Genomic DNA, 20,622 nt, shown 5'->3' with positions numbered 1-20,622 from the left:
CATCTAGCATGGATGATCATTCTATTAAAAAATATATATATATATATATATAATGATTTCACCAAGAATTCCAAATAAAATTAACCACTACATTCTAAATGTCATCAAATTTGATGGGTCTAAAATGTATTATTCCAATTAAGTTGTGAAACTTTAAAACGAAGCTCAAAGACAAGTACTTGAAGAAATATGAGCAAGGGAGACAGATACTCAAGAAGCAATTCCATCTCAATGATGCATAAGAAAGAACCAAATGAGAAACTATTATTGAAGTGTGTGAAGACTCGAAGTTGAAGACATCAGAGTGGAGAAGAGAAAAAAGAAAAAAGGGAGATAGATACATTAGTATTCAATGAATAATTTCATCTCAATAATATAAATTAAAAAAAGATTGATAAATTTAAAAAGAAAAGAAAAGAATTCACGAATGTGTGGCAAGATAATATGAAAGAACCAAATCAAAGACTATAATAAAGACATGGAGAAACTCGAAGTTAATGACATTGTAGTGGAAATAAGACAGAGAAAAAGAGAGATTAATAAGTTAGTGCTCACAAACAATATTATCTTAATGACACAACAGAAATAAGAAAGACTAACATATGCAAGAATATGTACCTACAGTAATAGCATATGCAAGAACCAGTGGAAAATAGAAAGGGAAAAATGGAGATAGATACGTTAGGATTCAAAGAATAATTATATTTCAATCGAACAAAATAAAACAATGATAAATTTGAAAAGAAAAGAAAAATAGTTACATACCTACTGTAACAGCATATGGAAGAACCAAAATCAATTACTTCTTTTGAGATGTGAAGAAACTCAAAGTTGAAAACATAAAGAAAAAAGGGGATAGATATGTTGGGATTTAACGAAAAATTTCATGTTAGTGATAAAAAATGAAAGCAATGATAAATTTGATTTTTGGTAAACAAGAAATTATTTTTTGGCATTATCGAAAAATTTTCTGCTTTGTTTTTGGCAAATTGTTCTGCTAACAATTCTAATTTTTGGCAATACATTCTTTGTGCACGAAAGTTCATATAAAATAAAACAAGACAACATAAGTAAAATTCATTTGAAAATCCATACTTGACTAAATAGGAGGATAAAAATTTCTACTAGTTTTCATAAAGTTTAGGATGCACTTTTTTAATTCTAGTTAAAACATATTAGTTTTGACAAAAGCTCATCCAACCTCCACTTCATTTCAGTGAAGCTAAGGCTTACTAATCTAAAGATGTGTTTAGCTTCGTAGACCACCTTCAAGTAAAATATCAGGGAGTCCAAGAGCAAAAGCATAATTTAATACACAAGCTGCCAAGCAATTTCACTGCCAAAGCGGCTGTAGTGAGCCTGTCTAACTACTCAAATTGTCACATGTAATTGTCCCAAGATAATGCGTTTATAGAATTGTACATCAATCTAACCAAAGAAATCTATTGGAAATGTACATCAATCCAACCAAAGAAATCTGTTAGGCATGTAAAAAAGTTGTGATATTGCAAGACTTGATATCAGTTGATGCATTTATCTTATGGAACCATGATTTACAAGTAAAAGAGCCAAACCCTATTTTTCTTATGTGTTTTTCTATTTCTTTTCTTGGATAGAGCATTTAAAACTGAATCCACCATTCTTATGCTTAAAAATCAGCAAGCAAAAACAAAATAGAAGCTCTTTAGTTAAAAATGTGGCATGGGAGGAAGAAACAAAGGGCGAAATTTGATCTAGTGAGGAGAGAATTTCAGTACTAGAATTATCAACAAGATATTAGGTGCTCGAATCTCTATAAAAAGATCTTAGAGGCTCAGAGGGACCAGTTGGAGTAAGGGATTTGGTTTTCCTTGTTGCAACAGAGAACCATAGGGTCTAGGAAGAGATATATAAAGAGAGGCCTCAATATTGTTACATTATTCTTAGACCAGTTGATATACTCAAAACATACAAGAAACAAGATTCCTAAAAGTCAAACAAAAACAAGTGAAGAATGCCCCTACAAAAACCAATGCAACAAAAAAAAATCTTTCCAAACATCATATCAATAAAGTGTAAACACTATAACTAATTTGCTACTAGTGCAGACAAGGACAAAGAGTCATAGTACTTGTCTTTGCTCATATTTCTTCAAGTAAAGATTATAATTTCACTCCATCAAACTCTACCATTCATCTCACCCTCACTCACAGATATAGGCTATTACAGAAAGAAAACATGCAAATCGAAGAAAAAAACAAAAGAAATATAAACAAATCAAAGAAAAAATGAAAAAAAAATTGATGCTGAAAAAATCAAAGAAAAAAATACAAAAATACTTACCGATTGAGAAGGTGAAGAACGCAAATCAGAAGTCGAATCAATGAACCAACATTTGGAAGCAATCAGAGATTAAGAACAAGAAAAGAATCGGTCGAAGAAGAAGAAGACTCGTCCTACATGCGTGCGGCTTGAGTGAGGAAGAAGAGAAATTAGGGTTTTTAGTTGTCAGGATAAATATGAAATTAATTAAATTAGATGGGGGTATAATGGGAAACAAATATTATGTCAGTCAGATAGCACCAATTCAGTGGTTTAAAAATTCATCCCAAAATCTGTCATTCAAATACCATTTGTTACCATTGAAAGTTGAAACAAACACGATTTTCTCGCGCCCGTGAAATATCATACATTAAATTCCTACCACTCACCATGATCCACACAAAGGGTAAGGACACGTTTCATTGACCTAGCCCATATATGGTAGTTGCTGGAATCTAGCATTTGGGTTACTAATAAAGCCCTTGAGTTTTCATTTGTTCCTATATAAAAGGGACTATTAGGGTTCAAAGGGTCCAAGACCCCTTTACTCACAGATTCAGGAAGACGGGTTGCATTCGAGGCTGAGTTATCAATTTTCATGCTTTGCTCTGATACTATAATAAATTTCTAAGCCTATGCAACAAGAATCTTGCAGTGAAACTAAAGAAAACAAGATCAAAAGTTATCTGGATGTGAACTATAAAGAGAGAGTTGAAAACCCTAGGCGACTTGTTCTGATCTCATATTCGAAATGAAGTACAAAAAATGGAACTTTTTGCAATTTATATAACTCATGATTTAACCCTAAAACAAAACAACACCGTTTGGTTAAATACGTACATATATACATACGCGACACACCACATGTGCACGCTTCCACTGTTTCGGTCACTCGTTCTCTCTGTTTATGGTCTGCTGCTTCGGGACATCGACCCTATGGTCAAAATCTGAAATCTGGAAGCTCTACTGGTGCATCAGGCGAACGAGACATGTCCAAGATCGCCACTATTGTAAGAAGCCGAGTCACATGATTGCAGACTCTCGCAAGCAACAGAATGCAAACACTTGTCGATAGTCAGACACAGCTCATCTTGCTGCTCCCTCTCTTTCTCTGCTATCATTCTCATCTTTTAACAATAGTTGATGCAGATATTGGATGAACTCTTTTATCCAAAACTGTAGAAGAGGCACAATCTCTTTTAAAAGAGATGGCATTGAACAACTATCAGTGACTCAACTAGAGATCTATGGTGAAAAAAGTAACCAAAAACATGAAATTGGTCCAATTGTAGCCTGACATAGTCTCTGGTCCGAACTATGAGAATGTTAACTTCTAGTGCTATTAAACCAGGCTTCATAACATTTCTCACTCACTGCAACTGCTGGAAGAAGATGTGAATCTGTAATGAGCTCCTCTCCATTTATTGTTGTGTTTGACAAAATCATCCCAATTCCTCCTATATCTTTCATAGTGTAACCCTTCTATATTTGAGGACTAATGCCTTAATCGCAGATCAAAATCTTTCTTGCAACAAAATATGGATCCAAAGTTCCCTCCATACACAATAATTCTGAATCAAAGTTGCTCGAGTTAAATTTCTTCAATAGTAGAGGTTTTCTTCCTTTATAAAGTGAAACTCTTGTTAAAGTTCTTATTCCCAATTTAACCACATCTGGAAAGTGTCTATCCATGGTGTTTGTGCCAATTGTTGTAGTCCATGGAAACAAACAAAGGCTCACATGATGAAGTGTATCTTAATTTTTCTATTTAAGACACAGAGGGGAGGAGTACTTATGAAGAGGAAGACGATGAACATTGTAAAATCGAGGTTCCACTGGTAAAAGGAGTAAAAAAAATTGTTGACGTGGGCTATGATGCGATGCCAACTTGTCGCCACATCAGCAATTTTAAAATAACCGTACGCATAATTTGACATGTCATGTGTTACGTTAATATGGACAAACGGTATGATCTAAATCTAACAAATACAAGAAATTTCTCCTTTTGAAAATATAGGAAGACTTTTGAAATATATATTTATTGTAAAAAAATTAAATATTTTTGTATAAACAAGGAGAATTTTAGTATTTTAGCATTTAAAAAAAATGACTTTTTGTTATGATTCTAATAGCACAGATCAAATTATATATTGTTCATTTCACAATTGTGTAGGGCATAAAATACTAAGAATTGTAGTAGGTCAATTCATGGTGTATTTCATATAACTCCAACTTGACCTTAGTTGAATAACATAAACTTGAATCCACCCTGAGGAAACCTTTGCACGTTTCCGTTACCTTTTGAGATATCTATGCCTCATAAGGACTGTTTACCTGACACTGTCCCTTAACTCGTAAGTATTAACAAAAAGTTTGAGTTTTAACTCTATGTATCATATGTGTCTGTAACTTCTCCCTCAAAATCTACTCGTAGCCTAAAGTTGCTAGATGGAAAGTTAAATCCCAAAGTAATTTACAGAATCGATGTTCATTTTGACACCTAGGATTTTGAGTTAAAATTGACACGTAACCAGGTTGTTGATACCTTCCTTTCTCCTTTTGTTTTCTCAGTTTCCCTTCTTTATTTCTTTCTCATTCTCTCCTTGTCCTTTTTGGTACTTTTCTATTACCATTTTACACGACATATATCCATGTCTCAATTATATCAGAAACCCCATTCATAGCTATTTCATGTCAAATGAGCTATTTTTGTAAAAGAAAACCATGACTGAAAGATGAATATTGTGGCAGCTTCAGTTTCTTTGCTTGAAGAAAAAATCAGCTAGTTATGGCTACAGTGTTTTAGAGAAGACAGAAGATGGTTGACAGTTATTACTGCATGAAGATGTAAAGAAGATGAAGAAAATCAACCAGCCAACAATTGTAGCTATGTGAAGATGAGTATGGTGGTGCAGCTCTGGCTTAGCGAAGAAGAAAATCAATTGAGGCAACAACGTTACTATGACGCCTAAATATAGAGGAATGATAACTTGTTGAAGATTGTTTTAGTTTCTTTTTTTTTTTTTTTTTTAATAATTTCAAATATCTGTATTTTATAGTTTCAATTAACATCAATGTAGATATTTTTAATTAAATCAAATATAAATATATAAAGCCAGGTTGGAGCAAATTCTTGCACCATCCCATTTTGCCCTGAATTTATGTTGACCCAAACCTATGATTAGGTTTGAAAATTTGCTTCAAATTAGGTTTTGGCACGTTAGATTATGCAGACTCCAATAAATATATATATATATATATATATACACACGTGTCTCATCCCTAAGCCCCATTAGAAAGTCATGCTTCAAAGGGTTAATACATGTTTTACTCGGATTGTAAAAACGATAAGAAAGATTAAAAGCTATAAATACATTCTTACACCGCAAATGGGCTTTTATATCTCTCTGCATGAAGATATCAATTTAATTTGTTTTTACCTCACTGACTAGGAGTACCATGTAAATATGGGCGTTTCTTTTCCTCCTGTCATATGCATCTACTACATATCACTTGAACTATATTTATATTATTGCCAAGTAAAACTCCATTTGCCATACACATCCGTTAAAATTTACTCAATAACGCTTACCAAATAAAGGGGAAAAACACAAACAAACAAGTTCACGTCTGCTGCTGGCAGGGCATTGGAAAAAACCAGTAAATATCCCAACATTAGATTTCCTTCAGGTCGAATCTATCCACGCTTAGAACGCGAATAATGGTTATCATTTGGATTCCTCTTTCCGCTGAAAACTGCCAATACCTGCCTTACCGTAGCCTGATGTGGAGCCTTTTTCTCGCTATGGTGGGTGAAAATGTCATCACAAGGAAAGAAATCATCCCCCTAGAAAATTGAAAATGTGAAATCTCATGTTTAGTGAAGCACAGACAAAGCTCAGCAAGGAAAAAAAAAAAAAAAAGGTAATAAGCCCCACACAGATGCACTTACAGATGTATAACTGAAATTAATGATAACAAACAAAGCTAACCTCCTTATTCACTTTCTTCTTTGTCTTCGGGTAGAGAAGTTTCTGTGGGAGCTGATCTTCACGTAGAATAAGGTTTTTCGCAATTGCATCCCTTCCACCCTTGGGCGCGGGAAGTGAAAACTGCACAAAACCAAATGTCAAGCTAAGACAACATATTCCCAAGAAAGCTACATAAAAAAATGCACAGAAGTTCCAGGCTTCATTATACATCAATGTGCCATTGAGAATGCGTAGAAAATAAATGCATTAAGGCAAATGCAGCAGCTACCACAAAAATTTGATCACATATATGTAAATTAAAGGAAATTCTTCTTTTACTTTGGCATTGCCAGAGATAGACAAGCTTCCTTTCCACTTCCCTTGTTCATAAAGGATGAGATGATACTGCACAAATGCCTATGGTCCGTTCTCAAAATGTTCAACAAATATTTTAATATATAATTAGCAACAAAGCAAATGAACCAAAACACAGAGCTACCTAAACTACTCCAGATGTTGATCAGATATATGTACTCACTTTTGTACCGCGTAGTGTAACCCGCGGCCGACGGGCAGCCAAGGTAATGCCATTTTCACCAACTGTAACAGCTACCTTGCGCAACGTGCCACCATTACCACATTTTGGGCAGAAGATCCTCCCAATTTCAGCAGTAACAGTATAGCAGGCATGGCATTTCAGGATCCACCTGGAGATAAGTGAGTAAGAACATAAACCAATAACATAATATTAGACACCACATCCAGACACAAGGAAGGTTGTCCGCACAGACAGCAAATACCTAACAGGGAAGAAACAAAAGATATATTTTTCTGACTCATCAAAATGCAGTTTGATGAATCAATAAGATCCTCTCAATTTCAGCAGTTACAATATAGCAGGCATGGCATCTCAGGACCCACCTGGATATAAATGAATAAGAACATAAACCAATAACATAATCTTAGACCACCACCCAGACAACAAAGGACGTTGTCCCCACCGACAACAAATACCTAATGGGGAAGAAACAAAGATGTATTTTTCTAATTCATCAAATGAAATTTAAAGCATCTATAAACAACAAATATGTTGCATATGAAAGGTTCTAGCATAATGCAAAAAATAACTAAGGCATAATGCAAAAAGTAACTAAGGCAAAATCAGAAGCCACTAGCATGAGCAATATGCAAAAATTAACACAAAATCAGAAGCCACTCGTATGAGCAATATGCATCCAATCAATTTACCTTTGCACCTGGCGTATCTGCTTGCCTCCAGGTGCCAGAAGACGTAAGCCCATCTGGAGAAGAACATTTTGCATAGCAAAGTCACTAGTTACACAGGCTACTGAAGACTCCGACAAGGATCTCAGCATCAGACTCTGTTCATTACTAATATCATCTGCATAGGATGCATCAACAGTTTCATTTGTCTGGCTTGAAACCTCCACGTGATCTACTACTTCATTGACCACATCAACCTCATCCCCCTCGATAGCGATAAGTCTATTGTTATTATTTACCAAATTGTAAGAATTTAGTCCAGCAGCATCTTCTTGATGAGCCTCTAACGAATGTTCCTCCAGCCTCATCTCATCTAGCATGGAGGAAAGATCTTCACCACAGTTCTTCCCTTCTTTCATCTCATTATTCTCCGAAATTCCATTTCCAGCATGTGAATATTCATAGCTTTGACCCGACTCTAGATCTGGACAATTATTATCCTCAACCATGTGATCCTCTGTGCTTTTCCCCTGATCTTGCTGACAGTCTCTCTCAGATAATGCCTCATGATATTCACGTCTAGCTTTCCTTCTGAGGTATCTTCTGTGTGTACTTCGACTTACAGCAGGCATCCAGTCATCAGCATTATCATCAAATTGTCCCCGTGAGGCATCAATCCCACTGGCCACCATCTTCTTACCTTCAGTGCTTATCTCTTTCTTCTGGGGCAGATATCTACCAGGTCTACCATGGCCATCATAATCTTGATTCTTTGAATTAGTGTCCTCTTGAGATCCCACCAGGCCATCGTCAAAATGGTTATCTGAAGATACAGTATTTAGACTTAAATCTTTCAAGGGGAGGATCCTAGATTTGGTGTCTGATTTATTCTCAGATTCATTTTCTAATGCTTCCCATTCTTCCAGATTAGAAACATTGGAACCCCACCCAGGCAGGTCCTTCTCCGGTAACCTCTTTACATTAATCAAATGGACAGGAGGAGGAAGTTCCCTTAGATGTTTAGTTCCATGTATCTGAGCCTCTAGCGTGTAAGTCAGTGCCATTAGCTTAAGATCAACATCTGAAAGAGCCTGTAAGTCACCAGTTGCCTTTGCAAACTTGACAACTGCAAGGTTACAAGAAAATGCATTAGTAGTTTGTAAGTTACAAGCCAAACTTTAATCAGATTCATCCCACCCATTCAATTGGACTGTTGAGATATTCATTTATCTTGTATCATGCACTCTCCAGTAACCATTCAGTAAAATCAATATAGAACTGTTGAGATGAATTTTTTTGCTATATAGCTTTTTCATGAGTCAATATATATAAATTTCAAACGGTTATAAGCAAATTTCACATTATTTGACTGTGATGTTTTCTATTAAATCAAGAATTATTTCAGTAAAATATCTCAAAATACCCAAGTACTGCTTAAAAATATTTAAAGAGTGATGTACAAATTTTGCATCTAATCACATCCTTCACTTTCGAAATTTATTTGATCCCTCCATTGACAGAGGATGAGACAGCAGTTTAGATGTCCTAACATCAGACCCGTGCACATTTAGGATTTGATGTGGGAAGAATAATACACAATTCGCATGACATGACAATGAATAGCTATGTGGCACAACACCATTGGATATATTCATAACCATCATTAAAATTAACAAATGAAGTAAAAACTTCCAAAAACAATTTCCTGAACACCAAGCTTTTTCTTCATCCTCAAACACTCATAATAAATCTGACAAAATAACCTTTAAAAGAATAACCTTGATAAAAGGGGTGATCCATAATCAAAATGCTTAGGATCTGGAACCAAGAACCTATAAATCTATTAAAATTAGACTCTATACCCTCAAAAGCTCTCATGCTCCTCTATTTCTATATGACTCAAAAGGTAGTCAATGGAATAAACTTTGAAGTTTTGATGACTCGCTTATATCTTTGGATGCCTTTTCAAGCCCATAATTTCTTCATCACTGAACCAGCTAACCATATGCCAAAAACATAGCCAATAAGCAAAAGGACACCAAAGAAGTAAACATGACTCCGCTCCTCTCTTGCACAAGCAACACCTATTGTCCAGAATCTTCCCTCTGCTTATCAGCTTATCCAATGTTAGGATACACTCCCTCACTGCTTTTTGTGTTTTAAATTTTAAAAAAAAAAATTAGGTGCTATCTTTTCCCAAATCAGCCTCGAGGAGAACTGTCAGGAACCTTGCTCATGGTTCTTATTTGAGTTGATCGGAAGAAAAGTAAAAAAGAAGAGTAATCGTTGAGAGCAAGAGAGAGAGTTTCACAGCTTGAATTTCAGTCTACTTTCTAAAATTACAATTCTAAACACAGGGCCATATTTATAGGCCTGGTTTAGGGAAGGCGCGCCTGTTGGTTATAACATCCTGAGCACCAACTGATTCAAGTGGGTGTAGTTACAACCATCAAACTTACCTGATCAAGGGGGTGTGCTTGCAACACCAGACTTCCCCGATCAGGTGGCAAGTGATCAAGTGAGAATCTGAGTAAACGACCGTTCTATCCTTTACCTTTACAATATTTTCCCATTTTGCCCTTTTTTCTACAATACATTTTAAGAGGCTTCCTTACAAAAACTTCTCTCAATCCTCCTCTCCCCTAGCCAACTGCAGGTAATAAGACTTCACAAAGAAGACTCCCATCGAGTTCAGCATCCAAATTGGTTCATCCTCAATTGCACTAGAGATCACCACATGCGAAAGATATTTCAGTAGCCTCATATACTCAAATATCTCCAAATCATTAAAAATTCGTCATCAACTTCAATTGACCCCAAGAACAAAACCTTGAAAATGGCATCACTATTCCTGGCAATAGCAAAGATTGTGGGAACTTGTTGGAGAAGGCCCCACCTTCAATCCGCTCATCCCACCAAAATCTCACCCTCTCTCCCAATCCCATTCTCCATCTAATACAATTTTGAAGGACTCCTTTTCCCATGAAAATTCTCTTCCACATCCCTACTCTATACAGACCTCTGGGTATTTTTGTATACAAACACAGACATTCCTTGTCAAACTCACCTCCAGAAACTACTGCTCCCTCGTGAATCTACATAACCTTGCCCTAAGGTAATATAGCATTTCCTTTTCGCATTTGAGTCACCCCATAAAAACCTACAATGGATCGTCTCCATCTTCTTTGCTATGCTAACTCGAACTGTAGGCAAAGACATGAAACAAATGAGAATAATAGCCAAAGAGCTTTTTATGTCCATTTGCCTTCCTCCTTTACATAGCCCTTTTTCCATGCTGCCAATGTAACCCAAATCTTTTAACCACTGGATTCCATGTTGATCTCCTCCAATTTCACTCCAAGTGGCGACCCCAAGTATTTTATGGAAAGGCTCGTATTTCTACAACCCAGGACTCTGGCCAAGTAACATGTTCCCCTGCTGTCACCAATCTGCACTAACTCAGACTTCGCTAAATTTATGTTAGAGTCCAGAATTTGCTTGAAAGCACATTAAGACACATCTGATGTCAAGTAAGACATTAGTTTCCAGCTCACAAATTTATGGTATATCCTCCGCAAAAAATAAATGAGTCATCTCCACCTTCTCCTCTCCTTCCCCAACCTTCAGCACCTTGAATAAATGAGCTTCTGTAGCTCTCAACATCAACTAATAAAAAGCCACTATAATGAATCATAAAAAGCAAAGGAGATAGGGGGTCACCGTATCTGAAACCCCTACAAGACTTAAAGAAAGATAATGGCCAATTTTTCACCATAGCTGCAAAAGAGGCAGAAGTAATGCAAGTTTTCATCCATATACGCTGTTCATCTCCAAAATCCGATCTATCTAACATAGGCATTCTCCAAGTCAAGCTTGCATAATACCCTACTTACCTTATTCTTCAAAAGATTGTCAACAATCAAATCCGCAATTAGCACATCTTAAATTTGCCTTATGCCTACAAAGCTTGTTGACACTATCTCACCACACTTTCCACCTCTCTAGCAGACCTCCTTGCTAGGACCTTTTTAATAAGTTTATACACACCACTCACTAGACTAATTGGTCTAAAATCTTTTACATTCGAGGTCCTACCAATCTCAAATAAAATCTAGAAGAGTGTTGTTTAAGCTCTTTAAGAAGGAACATGTTTTATGGAACTTCTCAATGCAATAAGATCTTCTTTTAGAGCCCCCAAGAAACCATGACATCAGGGGGCTTTGTCACCCTGACAGCTCATGGGTCCATCAAGAATCTTCTCCCTAGAGAATGTCTCTAAATACATTTAATCATGATCTCCAAGTATACTAAACTTCAACCTGCCTAAGTGAGCTCCATGGAGCATCTTTAGTGTAAAGATCAGCCTTGACTTTCTCACCTAAAACCTTATTACCCTCTACAACATGGCCACTAAACTCGAAGTCCTCTACATAGTTGCATTTTTCTGTTATGGTTTACCAAACTAGTGAAAGAATTTAGTAATCCTATCCGCTTCCCTTATCCATTTGGCTCTTGACTTTTTTGTCTCCATGCAATTTCCTCCATAAGAAGCAAGTTCGCTACTTGAAGCCAAATTCTCTTTTTTTCTATGTCCTCACCAGTTAGACCTGTTTCCCCTTCCCAAACTATCAAGCTAAAAAAGCACCCTTTTCTGAACCCCACCCCAAATTCCTCCTCCTTATTCCACTGTTTGATCTTTTCTTTGGTAATTGATAACTTCCTGTAACTGGAAAGGCCTCCTCTAGCATTTCTTCCCACCAATCCTTAATTTCTCATTAAAAATTAGCACTGTGAGCCACTTGTTGCCAAATCTGTATGGACATGAACCAATCTGATGCCACTGGAATCCAAACAAATAGGAGAATAATCTGAAACCATACACTGCCAAAGTTTTTGCATAAATCCCAGCACCTACTCTTGAAAGTCTATTGAAACTATGAATCAATCAATTCTAGAAAAAAATGGGAACCTCCGTGTAATTCAACCAAGTCCATTTGCCTCCAAAAAGAAGAATATCCATAACATTGAACCTGCCCATAATGGCTTGAAACTCCTTGGCTCATGTTCTAAAGAAATTCTTCCCCAACTACTCATGTCAGTTAAGGGCCATATTGAAGTTTCCATCATTTTTTTTTTTTTGTGAAATAAAAAGTATAAAGTATTGTATTAACAGAGTACCAAAACGGGGGTACCACCCATGTACAAAAGATTTACAAAAGAGTTAAAGGCTCAATGACATTCTCAAAATTTACATCGCTAATAACGTCATGACCTAACAATATGGTCTCAAAAGAATGCAACCATTTATCTCTAATGCTATATTGAAGTTTCCATCAATGACCCACAAAAAATCCCATCTTCTCTTGCATTCCTCCTAATCTGCCCATAATGTCTCTTTCTTGTCACCTCTGCCATCAACTCGAATGAAGATCCATTGCCACTCATTCATTTTATATTTAAACACTTACGAAATTAAGCACTCCCCCTTTCAACTACCTTCAATCTCCAGCAGACTCATTTTACATTGTAAAGTCCACTTTTGATCAAGAATTCTAGTACTGGGAAAGTAATTGTTGTTTTTCTTTAAATTAATTAATTAAATTCTTTGTTTGGCTCTGGAAGTAGAAGAAATTTTGTTGAGTAATGAATGAAAGTCCTTTTTTTCATGGGAAGATTATTTTGTTAGGTCTGATGATGATGAATATGTAGAGGATAAAGAAGAGGACTTAATGTTTAAGATTTTCTTTGGGACGAATGTTTTTGAGAACGATCACCTACATACTGTTTTTTAGTCATTTTACTAATTTTTCAACTTAAATATCTAGTTTTAACGATCACTTGACAGCTTATTAGGATCTAAAAGAAGAAAATTAAATATCCAAACACTTTCCCTCCTTAAAGCTCTATGCAAAATAATAAACCAATCCAAACACCCTACTACAACACAAGCTTCTACAATTTAATGGATAACAGAAAAATACAAACACCAAAGCAAACCATATTTATTATGAGCATCAGTAAGCGTCCCTGAACCAGCCCCAATGCAATTGCTGAGGCTAACATAACCACAATATCTAAATATGGGATGAACCAAAATTTCGATCCTCAAACTGAGGTGTCCATATAAAAAAACAGCATCACCTAATTGAACATAAAACAACCATAAAGAGAACTCCAATTGCAACAATATCAAGATATGTGAGACAGCATTTTTGTTTACATACCTTTGTTGAGGGACTCGAGTGAGGGTTCCATGGCGTCAATGGAGAAGGGGATGAATGAGAGGCGGTGGCGGGAAACAGGGTCACGAATCTCAGCGAGAACCTCAGGAACCGTTACGAACTTGTCGGCAAAGGTTGTGAGAGTTTGACCACCTTCGATCACAGCGTTAGCATCCACAACCGCCACCGATATTCCCTTAGTGGACTTGCAACTTTCCACCAAGACTTCACTCGTGGCGGTTGTTTGGCTTTTGATCCGGGGAATTGATGTTGGCGGATTCTTTACTATATTGCTCCAGCATGAACTTGGATTCTGGCGGAGAACATTAGGGTTTGGGGACTCTTCTCCCATGGTTACTGATAAGGAAGAGACAAAGAATATCATAAAAATGCAAGATAGCTAAAAAGCATCAAAACTATATATTGTCACGGAAGGGTTTTGGGGCGGGTTTGCCTTACCAACATAGACCCCTTTTTAAACCTATTGACTTATTAGTATCCTGCATTAACCTAATCCTTGATTACAAATTTATACACAAAAACAAATATCCGACCTGCTTTCCAGACCCCTGTCGGATGGCGTCCTGCGCGCGATTCTTCTCACGTCGTCCGGGTTTCTTCTGGGGGTTCCTTCCTCTGTTCGGCGGTGAAGAGAAGCAGGGAAGTAGTGAAGAAGCCCTGAAAATTTATTGGTTTTTAATTAGCAAACCGACGGGTTAAAGCAGAGTCTGGATTGAAACGACGTCGTTGACGCTATCGTAAAAGCAGAAGAATGCTGAGCTCGACGCGACGTCGTTTGGGCATCTATAATAAAATTATTAGTAACAATATTTATTAGTAATTATTATTTTGATTAAAAAAAATTAGTGTATAATATTTTAATCAGTTGTTTTAAAACAAATAATCGAACTAGGTCTTTTTCTTTCTCTTTTTTTATCACATTATATGTTTTCTTGTGCAAAATAAACATTAATCTATCTAAGATAATGTAAATAAAGATTTATGTGTGTGTGTACATATATATTGTTGCTTACGTATATGTATATGTATATATATGAGAAAGAAATATGGTATACATGCTCTAGAGTCGACTGGAACTAGCAAAGAAGGAGCTAATTATTTGATATTTATTTATTTATTTATTAGTCTTAATAATGTCTAATTAATCAATAACAAGTCTGTGAAAGGATAATTTTAGAAAACATATTTAGATTTTCTCTTAATTTTTCAAATAAATTATTATTATTATTTTTAAGTAAAAAAAAAAGTTCCTCCTAGCATGTTCTATTTGTTTTTTTTTTCTTTAATATCTACATCATTTCCTTTCAAGCATACTTTAAAATAAACTTAAAAGTACAAGGAGAAAATCATAGTGAAGAATATTTAAAATTAAAATGTAAATTTTTTTTCATAGTTGGGAGTATTAGATTAGATATTTGCTTTCAATAATGTGTTTAATAATAAATATTGTTTATAAAAGATATTATGTTTTGTTTTAATTAATTATATTATAAATTTAAAAATAAATATTAAATTAACAAAAATTTATCATCATAGTTATTTAATTTTCAAAAATTAAAATTTCTACTTTAGTTTAATTATTATATTCAATGTAAATAGTGATTCTAAATTATTAGTAAACAATTAATACTATGTTTTTTATTTTAAAAAAATATTAAATTAATAAAATATAAAATTAATGAATATACTGATTAAAGATATCAGTCACCTATCACAGAAAAAACTATTTCTCATAAGTATTTATTTCTAAATTTTATTAAAAATAAAAAATAAAAATATATGTGTTAGGAAATAAGTTAAGACTTCTAATTTTTTGATAACAAAAATAAAAAGAAAAAAAAAATCCAACTAGACTTGTACTTTTCAAAAGTGATAATTTGTTATTAATTTACTTTAGCATTAAAATAATTTAACTACTTGTATTAGTTTAAAGTCATAATGAATTAGATTTTGCAAGTTTTTAGGATTTTACTAGGTAAACTACTACTAATATTGAGTGCAACTTACTAGCATTCAATGGCATGCACAAGAATATATAAACTTTCTTTTTATAAAAAAAAAAAAAGGTATAGAAAGAAGAATGCAAATGTTATGTATAGAGAGGTCCAACCACTATGTTATATGCCTACTACACCTTCTCAATTCACTAATTTGAAAATTTCACCATGCTTCAAAAGCTTTTCTTACAACGAATATTCAACATGCCTAACTTCATAACACAACACAAGTGTCGACCGAGTCTGCATAACACATTGAAAAAAGATTTTTTTTAAAACATTTAATGTCCATTTTTTAACTTTTATGAAAAAAAAATACACTTCATCCAGAACAACATTTTTTGTCAACTTAAGTTTGAATATCTTATCAACTTTTTTAGGAGTACATTTTCAACGACACTATATCCCACAAACATACTTTTTTATATAAAAGTTCTTCATGCATGAATTTTTTTTAATTTTTTCATACAAGGTTAATAACTTGTAACAATATCTTTCTACACATTTTTATACTTGAAGTTCTTCACAGCTTTCTAATTTATTAACCTCGTATATATTTTAAATCTCAAATTAAGAATTGTAGTACATCAAAATCAATATGTATTTCTCAACAATATCCCCTTTTTGGTAAGCAACATAACTTAATTTTTGTATTTGAACTTTTGACTAAGATATAGTAAATGACAGAGGTGGAGTGCCTCCCACTTAGCTTATGCTCCATTTTCAAATTCCAAGAAAAAAAAAAAAAAAGGGTTGTAAAGATCTCAATATGTTTACACTAAGATCTAAAGATTTGAAGCTACCAATATTATCAAGATTATTCAGACAATTCCAAGAAACATCATATTCCAAATAATCAATTTCATGAATCCAACCAAATTAGGTTATTCAGAGGATCCAACATAATAAACCAAATTAAGTCATACATAGGATCTGAAAATCATGAATATAACCCAAATAAGTTATCAGAGGATTCCAAACAACCTTATATTCTCAATAATCAACTTCATGAATTTAACAAAAATAAGTTTGCATTAAACATCAAGATCAATAAATACCGTTCATCATTACATTTCCCCCTTTTTGATAGATAACAAACTTAACTTTCTTCAATTTTAAAACTTAAACTAAGATATGTCAAAAGATTTTAAATTTCCTCCCCCATACTATATCCTCCCTATTTTCAAAAGTTCTGATTCAAGACTCAGCACATGCATTGATGTGTTGCAATTAAATGATAACCACATGCATAGTAGTAAGTTTATCCTAACATATGCCATTCAATATTTCTCCTCATTGTTTTCATTCATCAAAAAGTGAAAGACATATAACTAGCATAGCCAAATAAATATTATGTTGGCCTGAAGGGTAGGCAATCTAAGGAGATGAATTGAGTTTCTTTTCGTTTTAACACTATTTTACCCTATTAAGTTATATTTTTGTTCGGTATAAATGTTAAAATCCATTTGGTTAAGAAAGGTTGACAAACAATTTTTTCTTTGTTGATTCAAATATTCTATGATGATGGAATAAGAAGAATGAATGTTGGCAATATGATCTTAAATGCACAAACAACTCTATTTAACAAACTATTAAAAATGTGTGTGTGGGTGTGTGTGTGTGTGTGAGAGAGAGAGAGAGAGAGAGAGAGAGAAAACAAATATAGGATTTTTATAGAGGTCCATTCACCTACATGCACACGGTCATCTTCTCAAGTTAACTACTTGAATATTTCAATAACTTTCAACCAAAAACTTACATGGGCTTGTTTCTTTAGGTGCCAAGCTCCACCGTTAGCCTTTTCCCTGACTTGATTTACTCAAAGGATATATGTTATTCCTTCTACTCTATTATAAGACGAAGATATAGAAGTATAGGTGAAGGTTCAGCTTCTCCTACCGAATGAATACTTCAAATTACATGTCATACAATTTTTGTGATTTTCATATTAAGGCTTAATAAATATGGAAATCAAGTAATGAAGGAATTTCATTAAAAAAAATTCTTGAATTTTGCATTTCGAGAATTCTAAAGTTCTCTCTCCTCTCTATTGACGAGAAAGGTGACAACATTTAATACACATCACTTAAAAAGCAACTCCGAAGAAAACAAAAAGAGAAAGCATGAAGGGAGTTCCAACAAAGGAAGGTCGTTGGCTGCTAGGCAGTGTGTGCTGAGTTTTTAGTTTCTAATCTTAGGGTTTCTTTCAAAAAATTAAAACATATGTATTATGTATATATATATACATATACACATAATTTTTATTTTTTTAATTTACTGGTCCAAACCAGGAATGGATCCGTATGAATTGAAACTTTTAATCCCAACATCTTACAACCAAGGACTAGACAATTCCTAGTCTGGTCAGGTCCAGTCTGGACACATCAAACTAGTCTGGTATGGACAAAACAAATCGGTTTGTTCTGAGTCATACAAACTGGTTATGTCCATTTTTCTGATCTAGATCGAACAAAATGGTCCGGTTTAGCTTTTCGCTCCAGACAAAACGAATTAGTTCAATTTAATTTTCTGGTATGGACTAGATTTTGCACATCCCTATCCACGATTCTTTCAAATTAAAATGTAAGAAAAAGAGCATGATTGACGTTGCATGACACGACAACCTCTATGGACAGAACTACTAAATGGTGGTTTGATGGCCTTGGTGGCAGAGCTATTAGAATGCTCTGTAGACTTAGAAGGGTGGTTGAGTCTTCCTCAAGATGAAGACAAAGGAATAAAAGAAGATTCATGCAATAATTGCACAACAACATGGTATTCTTGCATTGAACCTGCACAAGGCCCTATTTCTTCAAAAATGAATAATGGATGCTAAAGTTAGGAAACGTAATAAGAAAATAATTGAAGGAGAAAGGGGATTGTGTTCTCCGCTAACTAAGGAGAGAAAAAGAGGGTGTATGTGAAAGAGAGAGAGAGAGAGAGGGGGAGAGAGCAAAGAAGAGCATAAATAGATATATCCATTAAATACATATATACATAAAATATAGGAAAATTTTCAGTTTAATCCATTGTGGAAAAATTAATGAAAATAATTTAAATTTAATGAAAACTAACAACAAATTTTTTTTTTTTTTTGAAATATCAAACGATAAATGTTATTTACAAAGGTATCAAGGAGGTATTGTTCATGTACAAAAACTAACAAAAAAATATTAAATTATAAAGAAATAATAAACCGAGCCCAAGCCTTAGTCTTCCCTTCTATTTTGAAGCCAACCACTCTTTGCTCTCTCTTCATCCTCCTTCCCTTCCCCCTTGTTGCTTTCTTCCTCTTAAGCAAAAACCCTTCACTTTGTTCCCGTTTTGCAACTTCTGATCTACCAGAGAAATCCTCCCCATCTCTTTGGTTCATTTTTCATTTTAAACAAAAAGAAAATTGTAAAAACCTTAACCTCCTTAATGTAAGCCCCTTGCCATCTATTTTTTGTCTGTTTTCTTATTTCTTCCTCCTATGAAAAAAAATCAAAATTATTTTTTTTGATTATGGAGGACCTTTCGAAACTATCCAGCACTCAAGAAGGAAGTTGGAAAAAGATAAGTAATTGTTGTATAAGAGCTCAAAATGAACACAACATCCACCTTTGAGAAGGTTTGTTAGGTCCCAGTCAGAGCAAAGGGTGAAATCAAATGAGTTTTTCTGCTTTGTGTGAGAAAATTACCGCTGGTTTTCTGGAATAAACTTCATCTCCCTTTTCATTAATTTTTCATGCTTTAAATACAGAAAATATTAACTGCTACTTCCTACTTTTAAGGCAATTAAAAAGAAAATGGGATAGTGGGAGATAATGGGCATACGGAAAACAAAGGATATAGGATACGTTGGTTGACCACTTCACAGCTGCTTAGTTTCTACATCTATCATTGCCTTCCCCATTTTTGGAACCTTGTCCTCAAGGTTCATGTTGCTAAATTGTTTATGCTTCCGTTTAACCAGGCTTCTCTGGTTCGAGATCTTCCTCTTCTTTGTTGCTTCCCAGTAGAAGCAGTTGGGGTTTTTTTTTTTTTTTTTTTTTTTTTTTGGATTTGATTCTTGTAATTGCAGACATGAATAGAGGAAGAAGATGACGTTTGGTGTTGTGCTCTCTGGCTCGTTTTCCCAACCTTTCTCTTTTTTTTTGCTTTTCTGGTCCTCTCCCTCAGCTTCCTTCTCTCCCCTCCGGACTTTTCAGTTCTTTTTTTTTTTGTGGAGAAGGTGGAGCCTTCTTCTGAAATTGCAGAAGGTGAGTGTCACTGGCGAATTTTGGTGAACATGAAATGTACAGATTTCTCTGACACCATAGTGCCTAAAGCTCCATTTAAGCAAGCTCATAGCTTCCTCCACCGACTTGCCAACAGCTACATACACCTTCTCACAATTATGGGTACTTTCATCTCAGGCAACTGAGAACTGACTAAACGGTTGAAACCTGAAGAAGAAGTGATAAATCCCCCATCGGTTCTTTCGGCGCCGTCCACAGAATGGCCGCGTCTGACCAGGCATATCCGACATGTTGCTGTTGGAGCCTTCACAGCTTACTAGTAACATGTCTGCTAGCAGCTTGAGGGTGTCTTCAGTCTGGTAGAATTTGTCGGCAAACCCAATCTCCATTTGATTCAAACTATCTTGCAATTTACCGAGGCCGGCTTCCAAATTCCCAATGCGTTCCTTGTTAGAGGTCATCTGTATCTAGCTCTGATACCAATGTTAGGTCCCAGTCAAAGTAAGGATGAAATCAAATGAGTTTTTCTGCTTTGGGTGAGAAAATTACTGCTAGTTTTCTGGAATTAACTTCATCTCCCTTTTCATTAATTTTTCATGCTTTAAATACAGAAAATACTAACTGCTACTTCCTACTTCTAAGGCAATTAAAAAGAAAATGGGATAGT

The 20,622-nt window shown here is 34.8% G+C and overlaps 2 protein-coding genes across 4 annotated transcripts in view; both read right to left on the bottom strand.

The window, feature by feature from the left end:
* Window positions 1-5,653: 5,653 nt before the first annotated feature.
* Window positions 5,654-14,395, bottom strand: LOC110806653 (RNA-binding NOB1-like protein). The gene is made up of 6 exons (XM_022031578.2): window positions 14,272-14,395; window positions 13,721-14,074; window positions 7,521-8,622; window positions 6,811-6,979; window positions 6,294-6,413; window positions 5,654-6,148 (listed from the first exon to the last, which is right to left on the bottom strand). Exons 2-6 carry the CDS (start codon window positions 14,067-14,069, stop codon window positions 5,999-6,001), a joined length of 1,890 nt encoding a protein of 629 aa, XP_021887270.2. The 5' UTR covers window positions 14,070-14,074; window positions 14,272-14,395; the 3' UTR covers window positions 5,654-5,998.
* The window catches only part of LOC110806659 (uncharacterized), a 20,971-nt gene continuing 14,734 nt past the window's right edge, over window positions 14,386-20,622 (bottom strand). Inside the window, exon 4 of one of the 3 annotated variants that reach the window (XM_088218020.1) lies at window positions 14,386-14,521. In XM_088218020.1, coding sequence (XP_088074146.1) covers window positions 14,418-14,521 — 104 coding nt within the window. In that variant the 3' untranslated portion in view covers window positions 14,386-14,417. Of the gene's footprint in view, window positions 14,522-18,806; window positions 20,429-20,622 lie in introns of those variants that run through there. The other 2 variants (XM_022031580.2, XM_088218021.1) reach the window with 2 other exon arrangements.

The sequence above is a fragment of the Carica papaya genome, chromosome 4 (genome assembly GCF_054855325.1).
Source record: "Carica papaya isolate Zhongbai chromosome 4, ASM5485532v1, whole genome shotgun sequence".
Lineage (NCBI taxonomy): Eukaryota > Viridiplantae > Streptophyta > Magnoliopsida > Brassicales > Caricaceae > Carica > Carica papaya.
This window is presented reverse-complemented; position numbering and strand designations above follow the sequence as displayed.